Here is a 27,240-nt window from a genome sequence, read left to right on the forward strand (position 1 = left end):
ATGCAACCAAACTTTGTTCTTACTCAGTTCTTATCTGGACATGGCAAGTTTAGTAGTTATTTCGAAAGGTTCAAGATAGAAACAGAAGGTGGAAATATTTGTGCATGTGACGACTCCCTGCAAACAGTACAACATTTGTTATTTGAGTGTCACAAATTTGAACTGCAGCGTCTTCAACTAGTTTATCGATTAGACAGGTGCGATACCAAGTACTCCCCACCAATACAAGTGTTCCGAGATAAATGCTATTATCAAAATTTTATGAGACATGTAAATTACGTTCACAAAAGTTGTAATCTGAACACATGATAAAATTTGTATATATCCACTGAATTATTATTTTTTTCTATAGTTTTTTTTATATTTTGCTATAAATATTTAAATTAACAGTTGATAGAAATAAATTAGGATAATAATCTAAAATAGATTCACGATAAATGTGGTGTATAAAATTTAGAAACTGCTTGTAACAACATTGTTTAACGGAAAACTGTTTAACGTCTTCAGAGATTTCAACCCACAGAAATTTAAACTATATTCTAGAGAATATTAGGATTAGTTATTTGCTTAGATTGATCTTGCGCCTTCAAATTACCATCTGTTTCCATCACTTCCTGCGTAGAAGAAATTTCCGAAACTTGGAAGCCGTTAGAATTGGTATCAAAGAATTCTCGGTATCAAAAAGCAGAAACTGGTACCGTCGCAGGATAACAAACCTCGCTGAAAGGTGGCTCAGTAATCTAATGGCCTTTACTTTGAAGATTTCAATTAATTTCTTATCACAATACACTCCAACTGAAGTTTAGCTTCAAAACAGACATTACTTACTAGACAGTGTCTTTACATTGTGAGTAAGTATTCTGTATAACTTTTAGTAGAATTTCTTGAGGATGTTATTTGATATACAAGAAATTTGTTTCTTAATAATGTGACTAACTGTAGTAACTTTCGAGGAATATCACTTTTGTTGACGTCTTACAAAATTTTGTCGAATATCCTTTTGAGAAGATTAACTCCATATGTAGACGAAATTATTGGGGATCATCAGTGTGGTTTCAGGCGTAATAGATCGACTATTGATCAGATTTTTTTGTATTCGACAGATATTGGAGAAAAAATGGGAGTATATGGGCACAGTACATCAGTTATTCATAGATTTCAAAAAGGCGTATGACTCGGTTAAGAGAGAAGTTTATATGATATTCTCATTGAATTTGGTATTCCCAAGAAACTACTAGTTCGATTAATTAAAATGTGTCTTAGTGAAACTTACAGCAGTGTCCGTATAGGCCAGTTTCTATCTTATGCTTCTCCAATTCACTGCGGGCTAAAGCAGGGAGATGCACTATCACCTTTACTTTTTAACTTCGCTCTAGAATATGCCATTAGTAAAGTTCAGGATAACAGAGAGGGTTCGGAATTGAACGGGTTACATCAACTTCTTATCTATGCAGATGACGTGAATATGTTAGGAGAAAATCCACAAACGATTAGGGAAAACACGGAAATTCTACTTGAAGCAAGTAAAGAGATAGGGTTGGAAGTGAATCCCGAAAAGACTAAGTATATGATTATGTCTCGTGATCAGAATATTGTACGAAATGGAACTATAAAAGTTGGAGATTTATACTTCGAAGAGGTGGAAAAATTCAAATATCTTGGAGCAACAGTAACAAAGCTAAATGACACTTGGGAGGAAATTAAACCCAGAATAAATATGGGAAAAGCCTGTTATTATTCGGTTGAGAAGCTTTTGTCATCTAGTCTGCTGTCAAAAAATCTGAAAGTTAGAATTTATAAAACAGTTATATTACCGGTTGTTCTGTATGGCTGTGAAACTTGGACTCTCACTTTGAGAGAGGAACAGAGATTGAGGGTTTTTGAGAATAAGGTTCTTAGGAAAATATTTGGGGCTAAAAGGGATGAAGTTACAGGAGAATGGAGAAAGTTACACAACGCAGAGTTGCACGCATTGTATCCTTCACCTAACATAATTAGGAACATTAAATCCAGACATTTGAGATGGGCAGGGCATGTAGCACGCATGGGCGAATCCAAAAATGCATATAGAGTGTTAGTTGGGAGGCCAGAGTGGAAAAGACCTTTGGGGAGGCCGAGACGTAGATTGGAAGATAATATTAAAATGGATTTGAGGGAGGTGGGATATGATGATAGAGACTGGATTAATCTTGCTCAGGATAGGGACCAATGGCGGGCTTATGTGAGGGCGGCAATGAACCTCCGGGTTCCTTAAAAGCCATTAAGTAAGTAATAATGTGTCTATGCGGCAGTTTAATTCCATAGCAACAAATTTGGGCAGTGTTCTTTAGTTCACGTCTTTCTCGCAATAGATCAATCACGAGATGAAATTCGTGAAACAGTACCCCAGTTTCCCGTGCTAATGCGAATTACTTTCACATCCAAGCTGACGTCCTGGCCCACGCAAATCGCATCATCGCTTTGTCATTAGGGAACTGTTGAGACCGTCACTACGACGTGAGAAGGATCGGGGATGAAATGCGGAGGTTAAGAAACGCACTTAACCTAGAAACATGCACTTGCTGACTATAGTAGTAAACAAGGTGTGTAAGGCCTTGAAGCTGAGTGCCTCACTTCTCCAGCAGTGGTGAATAGAAGAATGCGAATCGAGACAGCAAATTTGTTCTTCTAGAAGAAAATCGTACATAAAATTGTAATAAAATTCAATTATAGTTTTTCAACTTTCTAAAAGTGCATCGTTATTCGAACGGACAGCACTCAGAAGAGTCAATATAAAATTTGTGACGTACTTACGTGTTTGCAGCATAATATAGCCTATACCACGGGGTAGTACCGCACTCTCGTTTGTCAGCATTCCACCATTTTTTCTGTAAATAATAATAATAATAATAATAATAATAATAATAATAATAATAATAATAATAACAATAACAATAATAACAACAATAATAATATTATTATTATTTATTTTATTTGGTTATTTAACGACGCTGTATCAACTAGGAGGTTATTTAGCGTCGATGGGATTGATATTTGGCGAGATGAGGCCGAGGATTCGCCATGGATTACCTGACATTTGCCTTATGGTTGGGGAAAACCTCGGAAAAAACCCAACCAGTTAATCAGCCCAGCGGAAATCGAACCCGCACCCGAACGCAACTCCGGATCGGCAGGCAAGCGCCTTAGCCGACTGAGCTACGCCGGTGGCTTAATAATAATAATAATAATAATAATAATAATAATAATAATAATAATAATAATAATAATAATAATAATAACAATAACAACAACAATAATAATAACAACAATAATAATAACAACAATTATCCTAGTCTAATATAGATCTGACTAATACTCCGAGGTTGCAATCTGCCATAGGTTCGAATCCAGTTTGGAATAATTACCTAATTGTTTCTCTCAGAGGTTTTCCTCAACTGCAAAGGAAACAATCCTCGGGCTCAATTTCTCGAAATATCATTCCTCTAACATTCATTCCATCGACTTAGAATAATTAATTTAATTTCAGTTACTGTAGTCCATAGATTTTACATCAGACACACCGGCGTAATTCAGTCGGCTGAGGCGCTTGCCTGCCGATCCGGAGTTGCGCTCGGGCGTGGGTTCGATTCCCGTTTAGGCTGATTTTACCTGGTTGGTTTTTTCGTGGTTTTTTTACAACAATAAGGTGAATGTCAAGTAATATATTTCGAATCCTCGGCCTCATTTCGCCAAATAGACTTACCATCTCGCTAGATAACCTTGTTGATAAAGAGTCGTTAAATAACCAAATAAAAAAAATTAAACAAATCTAGCTTTTCAGGTAAAGCTAGGTAACCTAGTTGAGCTAGCCAGGAACTTCACCCGACACCGTCTGAACTTGTCCCTTTATGTCAACATAACTCGAGTGGGCTTGCAAGACGCCAGAAACCCACATCGAGTGCACACAAACTCTGACTTGAAATTGTGGTTTTCTGTCAACGCAACTGCAGTAACGAATATATTACACAAATCTAGTTTTTTTCAGGTAAAGCTCTCTGTGAAGCAGACTTGATTAATCCCTGGGTAGCTAAGTTGGTAAGAGCGTTGGTGCGTTCAACCAAAGGCCCCGAGATCGATACCCGGCCCGGAATAATTTTTCCCTTGAAATTATTGAAACAAAATCTTACATCAGCATTATAAACTTTGAGATGTGGGAAAAGTGAAAAGTATGCAAAAATATACAATACACAGCAAGCAGATTAATTCAATTTACAAGCATAAACAATTCATAAGTTCAGGACAAGGTATGAGTACGCAGAAATGTTGTTAATTCTATTCTGAACTTTTTCTCTTGGCCCTTCACAGCTTTAAGAAAATTAGGAAGCGTATTGAGGATCATAATACATCAATAGTGAACTCCTTTTCATAACAGCTGAGACTAACAATAGGTAGATGGAGACCTGGTTTGTCTTCTATCGAAATTGTGAATGATTTTATTAGCAGGCCTATTAAATTTATCTTAATTTTTAACGTGAGGTTAATCTGCGATGCTTACATATTCTCACTGAAATAGGGATGAATGGGGTCAAAATGGTGGAAGGAAGATGAAAGTAAACTGAAGCTGTAAAGTAGTCAAATATAAATATTATAGAAAATGAACAATAATAATTCTACTGCCCATCCAGTTACTTACTAACCTGTACAACGAGAGTTACATTTTTCCGAAACATATCCTGCTAGATCCCCTCCTTTTTATTACCTGTAGTAATGTCATGAGAGGTCTGAGATCTGCCGATAAATCTCAGACCTCGAGTGACATTTATTAGGACTATTTCGTGAATAAAATAAAAATTTAAATAATACATCCCTAAAATTCGATCACAAAATGTTAATAATTGTATATTAACGAATACTTAACCTATTCAGATATTGTGAAGTTGAAATATTCGTAGATGAATATCGATTATTGCAATAAAGAAATTCGATGTTATTATTCAGTAATGCCAATAGCGAAAAGCCAAATACAGGTTTAACATTGTTAATTACATGTACTGCACTTTTCTCTTATTATTATAACAAATTCATTTTCAATATTTGCTGAAATCATAATTTAATTTAACAGTAAGATTGGGGACAGCTATATACCAATGCTTAGGTATTCACAGAGAGACATGTTGCTACACAGTGAAGCCATCTCTGTATAGATAATTAAAACACGAATTTTATTACGCCATACGAAAGGCAGTTTGATCGAAGACATTATTACTATGCAAGGTCTTTGAGTTTGATATGCGATGATGTTACATAAATTTGAACGTCTATTAATTGTTTAATTTCAATGCAAATGTTATAGGCTACAATTTTATAGGTTACGTTAGGCCTACATGTGGAAGCAGGACCAATGTCAGCTATGCCTTGTTTCGACCGTTACTTACAATGAGTGCTAAACGAAAGCATTTTTTATAGCTCGACAAACGCATTCTCGCTGTAGTGTGTAACGGAACTAAAGCTGCATCTACACAGTTCAATATTCCAATCGCGTATGCGTGCAATCTGGGAAGAATATTGAAAGAATCAAGTTTAAAACGTACGTTAAATTAAGATGCATGAAGATTTTGTGTCTATATTGTGCGTTGTTTTGAATGTCGTCTTCACTGCGTAAATATATTAATTTATATTAAATATCAATCTTGCATTCATTGCTTTAAGGTTGAAAGAAAAGTTTAACCGTGTAGTTGCATCTTAATGTATTCATGATCATCAATTTACGGGGAAACAGTTGGCGACAACGACTAAACAAAAGAACAACCATGCGATAAATTGATAGCGATAAATCTAGCTGCAGAAATTATCGCAAAGTCTGACTGTGATTGGTTGGAATTCAAAATTTCATTACACTTCATTGGTCGAAAATGGAATGACGTCATATAAACGAAATAGTCAAACTAAATTAGGCAATTATAAACTACACACCTGCAATATAAGTTCAGCACGCCTTTGATATCCAACTAAGTCTACAAAAAGAAATTCATACACTTCGTATTTTCGAACTTAAGACCGTCCATGCCATACAACGTCAAAGCTGAGCCTTTGACATTGCGTAGGCGCTACATCATGGCCCGCAGTAATAAATACTTCAAGAGAAAACTGGAACATAATTACTGAGAGAAATGCCTGTTGTGAAATGTCTTCTCGTTTTGTGGCGTTTAGCTTTATGATTTATATAGCTTATAACTATTATTTTACTAACTATTAAAGGAGATAATTTTCCAGAGCTTCGTTGTGTCCAAATGAGACACATGACAAAATGTCTTTGTGATCCTGATCGGCGAGGTAACTTCCCGATGTGACAAAGGAATGTTAACTGCAGTACCGAAACTTGGGTCCATGATCAGAATTTGGGGCGGAAGCAACTTCCTTTACAGAATTCCTCAAGGTGTTCCGCTCCCCCGCCCAGAAAGCGGTCACCCAGGGATCACGCCACTGTCGCCTCTAGTGACGGGAAGAGTGACCACGTCCGCCGTGGGAAAATTCTAGCTGTCCACTGAAGGAAGAAACTGTCACAACTTACGCAAGATCATTTCACGCCTATAATCATTTCATGCAGCTAAGAAAATCTTTATTCGCAGCATATAGAATATTCTCAACTTTCGTCCATATCAAGATTGCGTTATCCTAAATTTATTTTCCTTTTTCTTCAACTCCAAGATTACATCCGATATATTTTTTCTCAATGAAAATGCTCTAGCTATTTTTTTGCTTTAGATCATAATTCAAAATTGTTTTTAAAAATTTAATCTTAATCTTCATCCCCATCATTATTGAACCAACCCTGCCCCTCCACCAACTTGTTAAGCCTAACTTAAAATTCTAAGATCTTTCGCAATAGACCACTGACTTTTCTTTGTCACTGCAGAATATAATCCGTTATTATTTCTGTTTGCTCATTGTCTATGTTATAAATTTTACCTAAGATCTTATCTTATGCCGTAACGTATCAGACTGTTTTCCAAGTAATTCATACCAGTTTTGTAGGTCAAAGATCCATCAATACAGGTGGTAAAAAATTTAACTTAGGTTTTTCTTTAACGTATACCTAGAGTTGTAAAAATACCGTATAATACCAACAAGTATTGTATAATAATGCATTAATAGTATAATACGTATAAAATAAATAAATGAATATATATATATATATATAAATGGGACACTGGAAATTTATCTAATAGCTAGACGAAAAGCTTTAAAATTAAAATCAGTAAAGGACATTCAATACACTTCTTTATAAACTCTCAAACTAGAATCTACATTATAATGAAGATGCTGAATCTGAATTTTGTTGTAGAGGTGGTGGTGGTGGTGGTGGTGGTGGTGGTGGTGGTGGTGGTGGTGGTGGTGGTGGTAATGATAATAAATTCTCGAATTTGTCCAAGTCGGTTCAAGTAGACTTCACCTAATACAGGGTAGTCGAACTACTGACATGTTACTCCATGGTATTCCAATTCCATTTAATATTACAATTTTATATCGCATTCAAACAGCTTTAATTTACGTCTCTATTCTGATGAAAGGTTACGTAATATATTACATCCACAAATTGCAAGTACATAAAAGTAATCGTCATCAATAATTGTTTCAGGTGAAAGTACTTTCACGTAACTAAACGTCTATTACTTCATAATTTCTCAAAGTATGAATACATTCGCAAGCCCAATGAATGTCTCCATTCAAATTGACATAACATAATTTGACCGGAAAACAAGCTGTATCATTTACTCTTCAGCGGGAAGAGATACCAGACTTCGTACGGAGATGTTACGACATACTAAACTTAAAGGGTGCTATGCAGACATTTTGCTAGCCCGCGCTACGAGCGTGCTAAACTAGCCCCGGCTATCGACTGATTACTTGTACAGGATTCATATCATATCATATATCATATCATATCATATCATATATCATATCATATATCATATCATATCATATATCATATCATATCATATCATATCATATCATATCATATCATATCATATCATATCATATCATATCGCTAACACTGGTTTATGAATACCAAAAACGTTAGTTCGCTGATCATCCACCGGAAGCCCGCGCTAAGAATGTCTATGAATATGGCCCAAAGGTTCTTAATTCAACGGTTTCGATTAACATGTAAAATGTACGCCTATATGTATCTCAACAGTTTTTAACCCTCAAATTCACAATGTATCCTATAGGATATAACAGATTAATAGGCTATATGCCATAATTTCAATAGAATAGAAAAAAATTGGTAGGAAAATTAAATTTAACCAAAATTTCACAATACTATAATACTGTACAACATATAAAATATGAACATTGCGATAGTTGTTTTCTTTATAGCCCGACACGGTTTAATAAACTAGTAAGAGAAATTAAGTTTTGCCAATTTAAGGGTAAACCAACGGTCCTACTTTTCAAAATCTCCTACTTTCAGTACATCCTGGCATAGATAAATAAATCGCCTCATAAAGAAAGGGGATCAGTCACTTTTTTTTTTTTAAATTGAGTTAACATTGAATTTCCCATCTTGAATGTTCAACACATCATTTTATTAAGAAAAGAAACCAGTCCAACATTTCTTTCATCGTGATACTGTGTTCGGAACGTAAGCGTTTTATAAAGGAAGAGGCATCGGTCCGGACAGTTTTTCTTCATTTCCCACAACTTAGCTAAACTGGACTGATGCCCTTTCTTTATGAAGCGATTCAAACAGAAAGTTAACGGAATTTCAAATCATATATGGTACCATTCACAATGCGAAAAGTGAAACAAAGGAAAAAAGAGGAGGTACTTTAATGAAAAATTTATTATATCACTATCATTATATTCATATACAAATTTTTTAAAGACGTATCCCTTTGATCTAATCGATCGTATTGAATGTGAGAGTGATATGCATGTTAAATTACATATATATTACACTTTTCTTAGGGTCATTCAGGAATAACAAGTGTTTATGACTAGGAATGCTAAGCCTATAACAATCAGGCACTTTTCACTAAAGAGTGACTACTTCTCTTTATCTGGTGCCTACTGAACTCCATACATACAAACATACACATACATACACACATTACATACATAGAGTGAACCTTAAATAATGTCATTAATTTCAGGAGATTATTTTTTTTAGATATTTCAAACAAAAAAGTTTAATACAATTTTGCTTCATTTTCGAGATCAAAATTGAGTAGCTTAATATCAAAGGCAGACATCTGACCTCAGATCGAAATTTAGATAATGTGGATTCTTATACATTTTTCATGCTCTTTTCAGTTATGGTGAACTATATGCAAACTCTAACACTACATCTATAAAAATAAATTGTGTTAAAATATTACAAAGAACACTGTGAAACAAAAAGTGCCTCTACATCAAAACTATGGAGACAACAGATGTCCGTCTTTGATATTAAACTACTCAATTGTTTTATATTCCATAGCGTATTTTGGGAAAGTCATTGGGTTAATTTCCAATATCCTCAGTCAATTTAAGAGAGCAGTGTATTATGATAAGATATTATTGAAAGAATTTTAGTTTTGTCCTTTAAATGTGCAGAAATCTGATCCGAACAAATGTAACTCTTCGTTCTGCAAATGCATTTTATTACGTTACATTTGTTCGGATCAAATTTCTGCACATGACAAAACTAAAATTCTTTCAATCATTTATTATCATAATACACTGCTCTCTTAAACTGACTGAGCATAGTGGGAATTAAATCAATGACTTTCCAAAAACACGCTGGGTAGCGTTTTATATAAAACAATTTTATCTCGAAAAAGAGGCAAAAATGAGCAAAACTGTATTAAAGTAGTAATGGGGTGTATTGAGGGCACTTTTCCCCTCTCTAGAACATATATTACGTTGTGTAACTTTCTCCATTCTCCTGTAACTTCATCCCTCTTAGTCCCAAATATTTTCCTAAGCACTTTATTCTCAAACACCCTTAACTTCTGTTTTTTCCTCAATGTAAGACGCCAAGTTTCGCAATCATACAGAACAACCAGTAAAATAACTATTATTATTATATTTTATTTTATTATTATCTACTATTGTTACTGTCAATAATAGACATGTAAACCGAAACCGATTTATAGTGCTGTTCACGTAAAATCAGCTTCTAAAAGCTAATATGGCAGTCTTTTCAATATTGCCAACTATTAGATATCACCAAAGCAGTCAAAATCACAATGCTTTGTACTGAAACAATATTTACTTATTTAAACATTTATTAATTTATTTATTTTTCATTGGTTGCCGTGTAAATCTATTCCTTTTACAGCAAATAACTTTAATCGTAATAAATTATTGAAAACAGGATTTCAAGGTTTGCATATATTACATAATAATTTTTCAAGGAATTTTTTTACAAAAGTTTTCACGGTGACCTTTTGTTACTTCAATTAACAGACGAAAATGTAATACAGCGTGGTGTTTATGTACAATCTTAGAAATAATTTATGGTACACAGATATTTTCAGTCTCAGAAAGGAGCCACCACACATGATCAGAGGAGAGGGACCAGGCTCATAAGGGAACCACTAGTTGAGGTAATAACATTCGTTCTGTTTCGTTTTATTTCGTCCGTATATAGGCTAGCTAGAATAAGTATCGGGGAAAATAATTTAGCATAAATAAGCAGTGCGGCAAAAACTTTTTCACCACCAGGAGTCGTGTCATCAATATTGTTCCTAAGACTGTACGTAAGACAAAACTTTAGTTCTCTCATCGGTTAACTTAAATCATACTTTAATTTCATAATTCACATCAAGTTACATTTCTGTATGTTGCTGAAGCTACAACACTGAGATATCAAATACAAAATCAATAAAAAAAAAAAAACAAATTGTGTACAATTATTTTACACCAGTTAATTAATGTTACAACTCTTGAAAATGTGGTGCAATACAATTAATTATATTTAAATTGTATTATATCTCTGAAACGAAATCTTTATTCACAATAAAACTTTCTTTACGATCGTCGAAGTCTCTGGTAATAAACATGAAATCAGGTTTCTGAAATTGAAACAGGCCAGTTTTTTTTATACTCGAGTGCAATTCTAGAAAGCTGAGCTTCAAGATGACTTCAAAAGAGAGGAAGTCCTACAGCACGTTCCTCAATTTTATAGGACCACCCATGATTATTTTCCTGTCTACTAATTAAGTTTAAACTTGCTCCTTTGACGCCTGGCTGGTGTAGTTTTCCTGCATAAACAAATATGTACGCAATTCCTTTCCTTTGTTTCATTAAACGTTATATTTATATAGCCTTGACTTCTTTGGCTTTATGTTACACGGTGTTCACAAAAGAATTGTGGGATTTCAAACCATTGTATTTTCTGTATTTTTTAAATTTATGAGTTAATGACAAGCTTCAATCGGAAGAACTGTCCACGTTTAATGTACATCACCCACAATCCCTCAAAGTGTGCATCTCACTTCTGGTTACCCGATACACATCTAAGCGATAGTCATATTCCTGCTATACCCGATCGAGCATGTCTGATGTAATGGCTTCCACAATACGAGTAATCTATCCCTGGAGATCCCGTACAGAACGAGGAATTTGGCGTAGGTAAACTCTGCCTTTCACATACTCTCACAAGAAGAAATCTCAGTGCGTTAAGTCTGGGGACAGTGGCGGTCATCGTAGAAGATAATTGTATCCGTAGCACGTCCAATCCAGCACAGTGGAAGAACGAAGAACTGCACGCATTGTATTCTTCACCTGACATAATTAGAAACATTACATCCAGACGTTTGAGATGGGCAGGGCATGTATCAAGTAGGCGAATCCAGAAATGCATATTGTTTGTTAATTGGGTGGCCGGAGGAAAAAGACCTTCGGAGAGGCCGAGACGTAGATGGGAAGATAGTATTAAAAGGATTTTAGGGAGGTGGGATATGATGGTAGCGACTGGATTAATCTTGCTCAGGATAGAGATCACTGGCGGGCTTAGGTGAGGGCGGCAATGAACCTCCGAGTTCCTTAAAAGCCGTAAGTAGTAGTAGTAGTAGTAGTAGTAGTAGTAGTAGTAGTAGTAGTAGTAGTAGTAGTAGTAGTAGTAGTAGTAGTAGTAGTAGTAGTAGCCTCTTATATATCGTAATATAGCCTATTAATTTATGGATTGTTACTAATAGGCCCTACTGATGGACTGGGTGCGTTTTGCACTTCAGACTCCTCACTGGCACGTTTTGGGCATGTTTTGTATGCCCTTGATACACAAGTTGTTAGAGTGGACGAATATTGTGCCAAGAAGCTACATGATCAACTTGAACTGAAGCAACATATGTAGGTCACACGTTCACTGCGAAGATGAGCACAGCCCGCGTATGACAACAGAATGGTAAGTGCTGTTTACCTTGATTATGTCATGGATATTTCGTCAATTATCATTAATTTATGGTTCTGGGAAAACAAGCAATTCCTTTTACTTTTCACAAAGGAAGCGCAATACAACTGATCATGATTGCCTGTGTAAATGCGAGTAAAAAACACACTATCTCTTGAACGAGTTCTTTTTCTTCTTCTCCTTCTAGTTTTTCACCCCTGTCGATTCACATCCTAGGTCCAGGTTTTTGGACTTCACTTGGTGGAACTCGTTTAACGCGAGGTCATCATAACGATAGGCCTTCATTTAAAACAAGCAACACCACATTGACAAGTGACAAAAACACATGACCAAGACAGAACTAAACTCTCGACTGCGGCTCCCATATAGCAAGGCTGCACTTTATCTGTTACATAAACTACGATCAAACATCAAACTAATACCTTTTTACAAGTAGTTTAAGTTGCAGTTATTGTAGTAGTTGTTGTAGTAGTTGTAGTTGTTGTAGTAGTTGCTGTAGTAGTTGTAGTAGCAGTTGTAGTTGTTATAGTTGTAGTAGTAGTTGTTGTTATAGTTGTAGTAGTAGTTGTTGCAGTAGTAGTTGTTGTAGTAGTTGTAGTAGTAGTAGTAGTAGTTGTAGTTGTTGTAGTTGTTGTTGTAGTAGTTGTAGTTGTTGTAGTAGTAGTTGTAGTTGTTGTAGTAGTAGTTGTTGTAGTTGTTGTAGTAGTAGTTGTTGTGGTTGTTGCAGTAGTAGTTGTTGTGGTTGTTGCAGTAGTAGTTGTTGTGGTTGTTGCAGTAGTAGTTGTTGTGGTTGTTGCAGTAGTAGTAGTAGTAGTAGTAGTAGTAGTAGTAGTAGTGGTGGTGGTGGTGGTGGTGGTGGTGGTAGTGGTGGTGGTGGTGGTAGTGGTGGTGGGAGTGGTGGTGGTAGTGGTGGTGGTAGTAGTTGTATTTATTTATTTAACCTGGTAGAGATAAGGCCGTCAGGCCTTCTCTGCCCCTCTACCAGGAGATTCCAACTATAGTATGAACAATAAAATTACAATTAATATTAAATTTACAATTACAATTACAAATAAAATTACAATTAGTATTAAATTTACAATTACAATTACAATAAAAATCAAAGTACCAAAAGATTACCTCACTAATTAAAGCTAGATAATTTATCGACAGTAATCTCACTAGACGTTTTGATTTATCTAGAGAAAATCAAAACTCGAGTGGGATTTAATCGACTATTTCACGATTAGAAGAAAGTATATACAGATTAGAAGTAACGAAGTACTCAAATACAATAAAATATTAATTGACTTACGAAAATACAACTGTCTTCAAATGTATTATTGTACTATCTCAACATTACAAATATTACGCTAGATGTATGCCAGATGGCAGTAGTGAGCAATGCCTTCTCGTCGAGAAGTTCTCGATCTATAGCCTACACGATGGCAATGTTACTAGTCAAGAAGGCTTTGTTGATTCAGTTTCATTTTTATTAAAATGCAGCATTCCACTTCAATTATCCGAATCCCAGTAATCAACGTCACTTGACAGATGATTTTCAATAAATCTTAATATTAAACAATCTCTGATACGTGACTATCCATAATATCATATAGCAGAAGCATTAACATAACCCAACTAATATACACAAGTGTTAGAAAAGTTTTAATTAACGACGATGACATAAAAAATAAACATGAATAATTTTAAAAGGAATAATTATTGAATGTACAATTTTCAAATTTGAATGTGGTTGGTGGTTCAATTGATGTTATATTCGACGTGTGCGTAATAGAAGTGAACTCGTTGATTTGGGCCTACATGGTGTATTCAACTTATTCAGGATTTCCGAATGAATAATTTTAAAAATAATAATTATTGAATGTACAATTTTCAAATTTGAATGTGGTTGGTGGTTCAATTGATGTTATATTGGATGTGTGCATAATAAAAGTGGAACTCGTTGATTTAGGCCTACATGGTGTATTCAACTTATTCAGGATTTCCGAATGGTGCTTTTCATTTATTTGTAAATCGGATTTCAGAAGATGCATAGGTATGATCAGTGATTTTTATTAATTCTTGTTCTTGAATGCCAATGCGAGTCGTATTTGAAGTTGCTGTGCATCGACTGGAGTGGTTTGTAATTTTTTTTTTCACGTCCAGACCAGCGCAGTTTCAAATGTTGGCAAACAAAGAAACAAATGCTAGGGACGCGATAAAATTAAACAAATGCTAGGGACGCGATAAAATTAAAGAAATGCTAGGGACGCGATAAAATTGTGCGATAAGCAGCCATGATTAGTTCAAAATACGTCCTTTCGTACCGTTTTATTGGTCAAAAGTAGTATGACGTAGTAAGAGTGTAATAGTCATAGAAAAACAAATAATATTTTATATTTACTGAATTACTAATTAAACCTAGAATAACAAAATTGTATAGTGATGAAAGTACTGGATATTGAATTATTTTGTGATAGATTAAGGAAACTATTTACAAGAAATCAATTACTGACCAAGTGCCTAGTAAGTTTGCGTTTGAATTCAATTTTATTTCGACAGTCCCTGATGCTAGCAGGTAGCGAATTCCAGAGTCTTGGCTGGGCTATTGTGAAAGAGGATGAGTATGAGGAAGTGCGATGGGATGGTATTGTTAGTATTGTTTCATGACGAGAGCGTGTGTTCAGTTTGTGGTGGGAAGAAAGGTAAGTGAAGCGAGATGACAGGTACGAAGGAATAGAAGAGTTCAAGAGTTCAAGATTCTGCTGTAGATCATTTGGCCTTACAACTTCCAGAAGTATAATGAAATTAATGAAATAATAACCCCGGAGATACAAGATAATATGTCTCAGGAAGGTTCCTAACGGTCACTAAGTAAAGCAGAAACTCTTCGAACAGCAAGACGTCCCAACAAACAAGATATACCTCAGATAGTTCGTAAACGCTAATCTTAAACCATTTTGCTTGCTGACTTGAAATTACGTGGAATCAAAAGATGAGGAAAACAACATGGAGAGTATTAGCGGAATGACACATTTATGTCGAAGTACTTCGGGAACACCCAGATTCTCTCATCTTGTTCAGAAAAAGTAGCACTACAATTGCCAACGAACGAATGAGAAATGAAACAGCGACAAAGGCCTCCAAACCGGATTTAGCTCGAGAAACAAGAGTTGTTAAATGCAACAAATTCCATATTTGTAACATTACAACTAGTGTTTTCTTGACGTCCAGAATTGCGCCATACAGTTTTCTATAATAGTCCAGAATTATTACAGCTTTAACAACCATTTTTCATCTCTTCGGATATTGTATCAACAGGAATAGTATTTTTGGAAATTTTCACAATACTACTTCCTTTGTTACTTTACCCTTCTAGATACCTACAATACCATATTTAAGAAAAAAAAACTCACGAAATAACGCGAAATTTGAATTACTGTATTATGCGAAATATACCCCAACCGCAAAAATTACGAAATATGCATCAAAATTTCATTTAATATTGTTAAATAGATGTTTATCACTTTTGTTTCAGTTAATTTGACAATCACATGGTAACGCCAATATTTCTGTATTTTCTGTATGAATATTGTGTACACTCACTTTCACTATCTCTACGGCTATCGAAAAAAAAGACTTATTTCTGTAGTCGACTGCAGTAGGCTACGTTGTGCAACGAAGATTGTATGTTGATTTTTTGCAGGGCTTGGTTTGGACATTTTAACCTCAAAGTAACATATTAAAATACAAGAAATGAACTCAATTTATTCGAGTATTAAAATTGACATAAAATAGTACATTATGCAACGAGCCTATAATGATAGTAATTAAAAAGCGAATATGGATGTTTATGAAACGAGCGCAAGCGAGTTTCATAATTTTCATACGAGCTTCTTAATTACTATTATAGGCGAGTTTCATACGACTTTTTATGCTCGACCATATTTCTAACTTGAAAGTATTGAAAATTAGGTCTTTTTATGGTTATGTGCGATCTGACCTGAATTGTGAGATGTGCGCAGACGCGAAAGTATTCATTTTTTTCGAGGCCGAATGTCATTGACCTTGGCACCGAATAAGAATGAACATTAGTCTGATATAACCTGGAAATTGATTCAGAATTGAAAAACGAGATGACAAATTGAATTTATTTGAATTTTATTTATAATTAACGCTAATTATTATAGTAACAGAACATAACCTTTTGCGACAGTATTGGATTTCCAGCCTCTGTGACTTTTCGCTAATTGTCTGTCGATTGCATATCCGAGAATAATCGATATAACGTACAAAGCTGACTTGTGATTGGCTGAAGACCTGTACTTTAATGAGTAGGTGTACTTTAATGACATGCATTAAAGGACTGCTACCAGGTGTATAATTACTACATTTCGGCATGGTCGAGCATAAAATAGTTTAAAATATCAATTATAAACGGTAATATTCGCAAATTATGGATCTGAATTGTTTCTAATCGCGTAAAAGTTATAACGAGAAAGAATGTGCCGATATCAATTTTGTGACACCCATTTCTCCTTGTTTTCCACTACTTTCTGAATTTAGACATACGCTCATATTCTAAAGGGTGATTCAGCAGGAATAGCAAACATTTTAGAGGTGGTATTAAGGACTATTCTGAGTAAAAAATATCATATAAACATGTGCCCAATTTTCAGTGAGTATGGATATAAGCTGTTTAAATGTTACAGAGTTTGTGTGCACTCAGTGTTGGATGTTTGACGGTTTGTCAACCCACTTTGAGGTATGTGGATATAAAAGGAAAAAATGGAGTCGGTGTCTAGTAGAGTGCTTGGGTAACTCAGTCGGTAGAGAGTTGGTCCACTTAGCCATAAGTCCCGGGATCAATACCCGGACCGGAACAATTTTTCCCTTGAAATTATTCAAATCAGCTTCACAGGGAGCTATACCTGAAAGTTAGATTTGCAACTCGATTTATCACAATCAATTTATCGCCTGGTCATTCTTTTGTTTAGCCAGTGTCGCCAACTGTTTCACTGTAAATCGATAAGCATGAATCCATTAATGTAACGATGATGTACCTAATAAAGTGCGAAATCCTACTTCTACATCTACATCTTCATCTTCAAATTCCATTTCCATTATATCTAAAGAAAATGACACTCCTTCATTCAGATTTGATAACTGCATTTTCAATAATTGTTCATATAATTAATGTATTAATCAGGTTATTTGTAATTATAACATAAAATGTTTAAATTAAATTATGATTTCAGCAGATAATGAAAATGTATTTGTGTTGTAATAAGAAGAGAAACGCTCAGTACATGTAATTAACATTATTAAGCCTATATTTCGCTTTCCTCAATTGGTATTACTGAATAACTTCCAATTTTTTATTGCAGTAATCGATATTCATCTACTTCAACTTCACAATATCTGGATAGGTAATTATTAAAAAAAAATATAGACTTCGTTAACATTTTGTGAGCGAATTTTAGGAATATATTATTTACAGTTTTATTTTATTCACGAAATAGTCCTAATACAGACGTGGACAAATTATTAGACTAAATCAATTATATGTGCAACAAAGCTGTATTTATCGGTAGAAATAATGAACAAAAATGTATTTTGCACAGAAATAATAAACAAAAATGTAATTTGCACAGAAATAATGAACAGAAAATTGAATCTGGAGGTTACTAATATTTTGTGAACATTCCCTTATTCTTTATTAACACGTTGATTTTATCAGGGATGCTGGAAACCAAAGTTTGACACTTTCTTTGAATATTAGCATTATTTTAGCCAGATATCAGACAGTGCTTCAATGAGTCCATGTTTTGTTGTAAAACACTTTTTGTTCACTTTCTTCTTTAATACAGATAATAGATTTTCAAATGTAATCTTCATCTGACGATGTTTGGTGACGTATATACGTCCGTTGATGTGACATATTAATGAATTTAAATACTATTATAGTCACAATCATGCCATGGTATGAAAGAAAAATTTCACAACCTCGAGCGGGAATCGAACCTGCGACTACCTGTTCTCCGGTCAGGTTCGATTTCCGCTCGAGGTTGTGAAATTTTTCTTTCATACCATGGCATGATTGTGACTATAATAGTACTTAAATTCATCAATAGATTTTCAATTTCGTTCATATCCGGTCTTCTTGCTGGCCATGGGAGAACAGACTGTTGAATATCTTGAATATAATAAAAACACCAGTAGTACTAACACAGCCAGGAAAAATATACTTAACCATTGGAAAAATATACCACAAGATGTAAACAATCACATTTACAACAATAGAGACTCTGTGAATTATACTGATAGTTGATATGACGAATTTATTATGTTTCCAAGAAAAACGTTTTAGTTTAATAATTTGTCCACGTCTGTAAATGTCACTCGAGGTCTGAAATTGGTAGAGACAAATTAACATTGCGTCTAGTATTGTAAATATAAGAAAAGAGTAAATAATCGTTAATGATTTTGTGATAACACTTCAATAATATATATTTATATAATTATTATTCAATTTTATAGGTTTTAACTTCAGAAAATATGAGTTTAGAAGGGTAATTTATATGTTTTCTAAATAGATTTTAATCATTCTTTTTTGTGAAAAATTTAGAGAATTTAAAGAATGTTTTTAAGTTCCATCCCACGCAATAATGCCATATTAGATGGCGGACTGTAAAATAGCTACATAAACTGTACGTGAAATACTGATGGGTAAAATGCGACTAAGAATGACGAATTTATAAATTGTGTTACTTAATCTGCTGCAAAGGTAAGAAATATGAGAATACCATTTCAGATGATGATCAATAATGATTCCCAGATATTTCACACCTGCAGCTTTTTTCAAAGGAAAAGACATTTGCAATTAAAACAGAAGAAAATTTTTCCACTTTCCAGACATGAATCGAACTCGAGTCCGTTGAATTTGTAGCCAGAAGCAATAATAGAGACACAGAAGAGAACGTTATAATTAACATTTCCCTTGAAAAATGCCAAGAAATCCAGGACACACATCCATGATCTCCTCGAAACCTCCATAAAATGAAACAATAACATCACAGAATGACAAAATCTCTCGCATTTTTTTCCTTTCCTTTAGAACACACAATTCCATCGCAAAATTCGGAAATGCTATTCGATACTTTAACTCCCTGCATTGCATGCTGAACACAAAATTATCCACGAAGAAGAGTGTTGTAACTTGAATCACAGTCTAGTGCACTCGTTATGTGAACTTATGGCCGGAATCGAGAATCGCACTAGAAAAAGTGAAAGAGGCGTCCTCACACTTCGTACCGATGCACGAGTCAAATCCTTTCATCTATAATATGTCGCAATCAATGAGATAACAAGATAAATCCATGATGAGCACTTTATTCCTAACATGGGATAAGAACAGAGCGGAGGAGAGGGGGGCGCCGCTTCCCCTCTCGTGTGGTCTGGATCTTCAAAAGTCTTGCACTCTCACTCATGTCCCGGTCATCATGTATTTGCCCCAGGAATGAGGGCTAGACCCCCACGAGGGAGGGAGGGGAGTTTCCCCACTAGAGGTACTCTCTCTGATAGAATGGTGTAATAGTGTCTCCATATATAAAGGAGAGCACCGGAGAAAGGTATACGCATTCGTGGACAAGTGCAACAACAATCCAAGTGCTTCAACATTTAAATTAGGGTATAGTGGTGCTCCTCCAAACGAAGCCATGAGAGTGTTCGTGGTAAGTTGCGTGACTCTGCCAAGACTCACGAATTTTGTGTACAAATGTGCTAGAAAGATTATCTGTGGTAATTGCACGAGTGCTGTTTTATCTTATTGATAATTTCATGAGCCCGAAGGACGAGCGAAATTATGCTAATAGGACGAAACCACGAGTGCAATTTAATAAGATTATTCAACGAATAACTTGCAAAACCGAATTACGTACGTAAATAATAATAATTATTATAAAATACAGCAATAAGAGATTATGTTTCCTTGTAATGAAGCCCAAAATAAACTGGTATCAATTGCATACTAAATAATATTGCCAACTACTCAGAGAGGAAATTCGAAACAACAATACTTAACCTCAAAAGTAAGATAAGCTGAAATTTTACATTAACAGAATAAAAACACGAAAGATTTTTACAGACACATTTTACTTGAAGTTACAGTTACTGAAAACGCGATTTTCAAAATTAAATTTTGTTGGCATTCCTTGATTTTCTGTGATTGACACTGGAGTATTGCACGAAGTGTCTTAATACAACTCTGATTGATTTCAAGGCGATTCTGAAACGTTATTGGCCAATATCGCAAAATATTAATTGGCTTACTAAAATTCTATTTCACTAATGTTAGCTTCAGCAAAATGTTTGAACGGAGCAGCCATTTTCAGTTGATTATCTATGCGATGAACAGATGACGATCGCAAAGCATGTTTTATAGTACCGTAAAGAATTTACAGTTTGAAATGTTGGCAAACAAAGAAACAAATGGTAGAGAGGTGATAAAAACAGAAGAAAGTATAAAACATTATAAGAAATAAGTATTTTAATACAGTAAAATAGGTATTAATTGAATTACTAAAATTCTATTTTACTAATATTAGCTTCATCAAAACGTTTGAATGGAGCCGCCATTTTCAGTTGACTATCTATGCGGGAAACAAATGACGATCGCAAAGCACGTTTTATAGTACCATAAAGAATTTTCAGTTTGAAATGTTGGCAAACAAAGAAACAAATGCTAGGGAAATGATAAAATTGTAGCGATAAACAGCCATGATTGGTTGGAACACGTCCTTTTGTACCATTTTAATGACGTAGTAAAAGTGTAATAATCAAAATAAAATAGCATTTCATTTGAAAAATAATGGAATCTAATGTTACAATTGTATTTTCAATTATCTATGCGATGGTGTTTGAGTAAAGGGAGACAAGTTATAAAAATTAGTCTTGAGTTAAATGAAAATTAAACATAAGATCCTTACTGCAAATAATTTTATACACAAATAAAACATATCAAATATTAATATTCCTATTTTTTTTTGCTCACCCACTTGTAGAATTTAACTTGTGTATTGCCCTGGGGAACTAAACTTCATTTGCACAAAAAATGACAACCCCCTTTACCAAACACCATCGTAATTATATTTCTTCTGCAAAATGTTGACTCAAAACATGACAGACCAAGACGATTCAAGCTTATTTTTAAATCGTTAATGTGCTTCTTTTTATTCCCAAATTTTTAACTCGAAATATTTACTTTGTCTTTGAAAACGTATTATTATGAATACAACACACACAGAGGATTTATAATTTGAAGCAGGCCCTGTGATCTGTTTTCATTCTCTAGCCTTAGCAAAAGAAAAAAAAGTCTCATATTTGAATTTTATATGAATCACTTCTTACACATTATGTGAATCATATAATTTTCTTAATGTTTTTGAACTAGTTTCAAAGACTGATTTATTACAACCCCATATGAAATAATAGAACAATAGAACGAGTAGAATTAAAATATTTACTAAGGCCCATAATATACCTTGAGATATGTCTCCAACGGCGAAAGATGAAACACACTACACAACTTAGATTACCTCGCAAAACACAGAAGCTTCCACTGACATAAAAATGTCAGTAATGCTTAGATGACTAGGTCAGCGGTAAGTTGAAGCTCACGGCCAGAATGAAAACGCTTGCGAGTAAAAGTTCTATGCAAATATTTGAGTTGTATGCATTGCAGTGAGGTAAAAAAAAATGAAATAATCCTACGCATTTATTTAATTTAAACATTTAATAAAGTAGCACAGTAACCAATTTTCTAACGATTGGTTTCTAATGCAATTCACGTTAACATTTGTAGAAAAATTAAATTACTAAGAATATGAATTCTTTCGGTTCATGTCATTATGAGTTTCTATTCCATATAAATAATAATAATAATAATAATAATAATAATAATAATAATAATAATAATGATAATAATAATAATAACAATAATAATAATAATAATAATAATAATAATAATAATAATAATATGCACCATTATATGCCCATATATTTTGCAACAGATTCACACACTATACAAAAAATTTGCAAAAACAGACTTCAATGTCAATTTGTGGCTAAAACCACAAGTTTCTTTCCTAGAGCATTTAACGGGAAGAATTTTGTTAGATTTCACCTGTGGTAACTGTGAAAACTAGGCTATGTCCTCTTCTCGTGTATGTTCTGCTGGGTTAGACCGTTATCTCCTTTCTGGCCTTTCTCCTTCAAAAATCCTCTTAAGGTCCATTAGTATAAAGATTAATTTTGGAGTAAAGTGATCTACTGGTATGAAATTCAGAGAACCAGATCAAAATGTCTACTGACAAGGCCACCCGAATCACACTGTATCATTCATTTGCTCGTATTTCCCTATTAACTTCTCGGTCGATCACTAATAATTGAAACGAAATGACAAGATTAATGAGACGGTGAAAGAAATATCATGATTAATGAGTCGCCCTGGTTGGCAAGTTGGTATAGCGCTGGCCTTCTATGCCCAAGGTTGCGGGTTCGATCCCGAGCCAGGTCGATGGCATTTAAGTGTGCTCATGTCAGTAGATTTACTGGCATGTAAAAGAACTCCTGCGGGACAAAATTCCGGCACATCCGGCGATGCTGATATAACCTCTGCAGTTGCGAGCGTTGTTAAATAAAACATAATATTTATTTATTTAATGATTAATGAGACTGTGAACGAAATTCCAGGATTAATGAGACTGTAAACGAAATTTCATGATTAATATGACTGTAAATGGAATTCCAGAATTAATGAAAAGGTTAACGAAATTACTGGATTAATGAGATGGATGTAAGTCCTTAGCGACTCCTAGTGATTCCACAAGGGGATTCATAATGAATTTTTGATAGGGTGCACCAGTCTCTTCCTGATAATTGTATCTCAGATAAATCAAACAGGCAGTCCATACATATCAAGAAACTATTCCTAATCAAGGAAAAGTCCCTTAGTAGAGTCGAGAATCGAAGCTGAAACTTCCTAATTAGGAGCCAGCATCGCTAACCAATAGACGAAAATGCTGGTCCAAGATTAATCAGACAGCGAACGAAATTACAAGATCAAAGAGACAATTAACAAAGTTCCACGATTAATGAGACTGTTGACAAAGTTCCCAGATTAATGAGACAGTTAACAACGTTGACGATTAATGAGACAATTGACAAAATTTCAGAATTGAGTAGAATTTCAGGATTAATAAAATGACTGCAATTCTAGATTAATTATATTATGATTAATGCAATTCTAGAATTAACGAGATAGGCAAAATTCTACACTAATCACAAAATATAATTCTGGAATTAACGACACGATGAGGAAAATTAGGCCTACTGGTAAATGAAATTATTAATTAATTGCAGAATTAATGAGACATATCTAATTCCACAATTAGTGAGATGAATGCAATTCCACGACCAAGTTAAAGTGTTTGGACGAACTACAATTGAAATTAAATTATTTTTATTTAATCATCTTCAAAGAGAACCTATCCCACAGTTCTTTGCCTAATAATAAACTCAAAATATATGCTTGGAATTCGAAGTCAATCATCATCAACGAGACGTTGTAACCTGATTAAGCTACGTCTGAATTATTTTATGCGTAAGAAGATATACAAACTGTCGCTGTAGGGCATATTTTGGACATTCCCCCTCATGATTTTTATATACGTAAATTATCACCGTTTCAAATCTCTGCGGTACAATGTCATGGTCTCACAATTCGTAAATTTCCCTGCTACGCTCTTATATCAAACGTGAAATAACTAAAAACTCACTTTCGCGGCTATTCGTTCTCGTTTCTCCGCGAAGACAATGAGCAGTGAGTGTAAGAAGATGCACGTTCTTGTCATCTCACGTGACGACAGTATGTGGAGTCGAACTGTGGGCCGTGGCAATGTAATTAAACTGCACGGTATGTTTAGCACGGTGCAAGCATGGCCGCTCGAGCGAGGCTCGCAAGTAGATACATTTCTCTCATTTGTTTATATTAATTGTTAGGGACATCACCAGCGGTCACTTCTGCAGTTCCCACAAACTTAAAAAAAACACATAAAATATCATTCATGGAATAAATTGTTATTCAGTATTTCATATTATCCTGTATCTAAAATAGTTACGCTAGGACTAGACTGGTTTTTTTATATATATTTCCATTTCGTATAATATTCTCGTCACGAGACATAATCATATACTTTGTCTTTTCGGGATTTACTTCCAAACCTATCTCTTTACTTGCTTCCAGTAAAATTCCCGTGTTTTCCATAATTTATCTTTTGAAGAGGTGGAGAAGTTCAAATATATGGGAGCAACAGTAACAAATATAAATGATACTCGGGAGGAAATTAAACACACAATAAATATGGGAAATGCGTGTTATTATTCGGTTGAGAAACTTTTATCATCCAGTCTGCTGTCAAAAAATTTGAAAGTTAGAATTTATAAAACAGTTATATTACCGGTTGTTCTTTATGGTTGTGAAACTTCGACTCTCACTTTGAGAGAGGAACACAGGTTAAGAGTGTTTGAGAATAAGGTTCTTAGGGAAATATTTGGGGCTAAAAGGGATGAAGTTACAGGAGAATGGAGAAAGTTACACAACACAGAACTGCACGCATTGTATTCTTCACCTGACATTATTAGGAACATTAAATCCAGAAGTTTGAGATGGGCAGGGCATGTAGCACGTATGGGCGAATCCAGAAATTCATATACAGTGTTAGTTGGGAGGCCGGAGGGAAAAAGACCTTTAGGGAGACCGAGACGTAGATGGGAGGATAATATTAAAATGGTTTTGAGGGAGGTGGGATATGATGATAGAGAATGGATTAATCTTGCTCAGGATAGGGACCAATGGCAGGCTTATGTGAGGGCGGCATTGAACCGCCGGGTTCCTTAAAAGCAAGTAACTAAGTAAGGACTAGACTGTTAAAAATTACATTTTATTTTATGAGTAGAGATGTTAGCGATCGAGAGAGTCCCAGTCAAGCGCTGGAGACTCCTCATTTTTTTTATAATGGCATTCAATTATTAATTTTTTCATGTAGTTATCAATAAAATAGTTGTTGAAGCAAATTTATTTAATTTGTGTACATTTCTTAACTAAAAACAGCCATTTTTTAGGTCTGTCATTGTTTGTACCGCTTAATTGAGCATATGGGGCTATTCCATCAAATGACCAGTTGCTATAGAAACGCCTACCTACCACACAGCTTGTACAATGTATTAGGCAAGGCCCATAAAACCAATGCTTTTTGTGCGAGATCGTGCGTATTTGTTTGCTTTCCGCACACAACCAATACGCGGTAAGTGTGAAATACCACATTCAGTATTCCCAACGTAACACACACACAACAATTTCCCTATTCTTACCGCTTGAGCGTCATATTCATTTTACTGTTTTAGGCTTTTAACATATTATTTTTAAAGACGTTCAATATAGTAATAATTATATATTGGAAACTTACCACTGCAATTTCACCTAAATTGCACCGTTAATTATTGTTTTTAAATATTTGCAAAAATTAAGTAAACTCTGCAACACCACAAAAGTTACTGCATTTGTAATGCAAGTAACATTAAGGAAGCCGTGAAAAAATCAACAAGATTCCAGACTCAACATAGACTGGGGGAAAAAAAAGACAGACGTATATCACAGCCTGCTGGAGTATAGTAAACACAGAAAACATTTTATAGGAACAATGTTGAAGATAGATATATTTATTTTCCAAAGTTGCCGTCATTGAACAGAAACCAAGATGGAGATTTCATTGCAACTAATTAGAAATTCCTCTTTCAGGTATGTAATAAACGATCTTCGCACAAAATAATGTACGATACACGAGCGGTATGTTTTCTTTCAATTCTCGGAAATTAAAAAAGCTCAACTACGTTTCGCTTTTTCAAACTTTTCCTCGAATATGAAAATTTCAACATACCGCTCTTGTAACGCATATTACTATTTCGCACGCTACCGTTTAATCGTTCATTTTTAACACGCTTGTCCAGCGTTAAAAGATCAAAAAATATATTTTCAATTATTATATAAATGAATGGCTAAAAATCGAAGCTTTAACTTCATGACTAGTCGTCAATTCAGTTCTCTTCTATCATTTCATTACCTAATCAATCTTTTTCTTTCATTCTGTCTTCCTTTCTTTCATTTTTTATTTCTTTCTTTCGTTCTTTCTTTCTTCCCTTTTTTCCCCTCCTTTCCCATTTTTCCTTCTCACTCTTTCTTTCATTGTCTTATCTGCTACATTGACACCAAATACCGATACGAGTTAGAGGTAGGGGAGGGTATAGGCTTATAGATATCTCTGGACCAGCATTAGACATATGCACATTGAGGGTCTCTCTGAACATGTGGTAAGAAGGCAACACATAACAGCACACAAATGACAAGTTAAAATGTAATTAAAGCAAGAAAAGCCAAAAAATATAGGTAGCCTCCTAATAAAAGAAATCTTCACTCTGAGTGGGTTATTGGAACTATTCCGATATCGGCACCTTGGACTTTAAGAGACAACTGCTGAATTATTTAAATAAGCCACAACAATATTCCTGTATGCCCAGCAAGAAGACGGAGATATAATCTTCAACAAAACATTATGCTTTTCCTTCTTATTTTTGGCAATTTACTTTATTCTAGAACTTCTAAGCTTTCCCTTAAAAATCTCAAATTCCACGTAACTAAGACTGGCGATTTCGAATCAAAACATAGCTTTCAGGTTAGACATACTCGTAGTCGATGTGCTGTTTAGACAACACACACAAGCAGAATCAGGTAAGTTGGTATGGAATGAGATGGGATTCTTATT

General features: G+C 34.6%; 1 protein-coding gene across 1 annotated transcript in view; it reads left to right on the forward strand.

Moving 5' to 3' along the window:
* TwdlE (TweedleE) overlaps positions 1-27,240 on the forward strand; it is a 77,106-nt gene that overhangs the window by 24,710 nt on the left and 25,156 nt on the right. Inside the window, exons 4-5 of the mRNA XM_069848685.1 lie at positions 7,325-7,380; positions 19,976-20,094. Coding sequence (XP_069704786.1) covers positions 7,325-7,380; positions 19,976-20,094 — 175 coding nt within the window. The remainder of the gene's footprint in view (positions 1-7,324; positions 7,381-19,975; positions 20,095-27,240) is intronic.

The sequence above is a fragment of the Periplaneta americana genome, chromosome 15 (assembly GCF_040183065.1).
Source record: "Periplaneta americana isolate PAMFEO1 chromosome 15, P.americana_PAMFEO1_priV1, whole genome shotgun sequence".
Taxonomy (NCBI): domain Eukaryota; kingdom Metazoa; phylum Arthropoda; class Insecta; order Blattodea; family Blattidae; genus Periplaneta; species Periplaneta americana.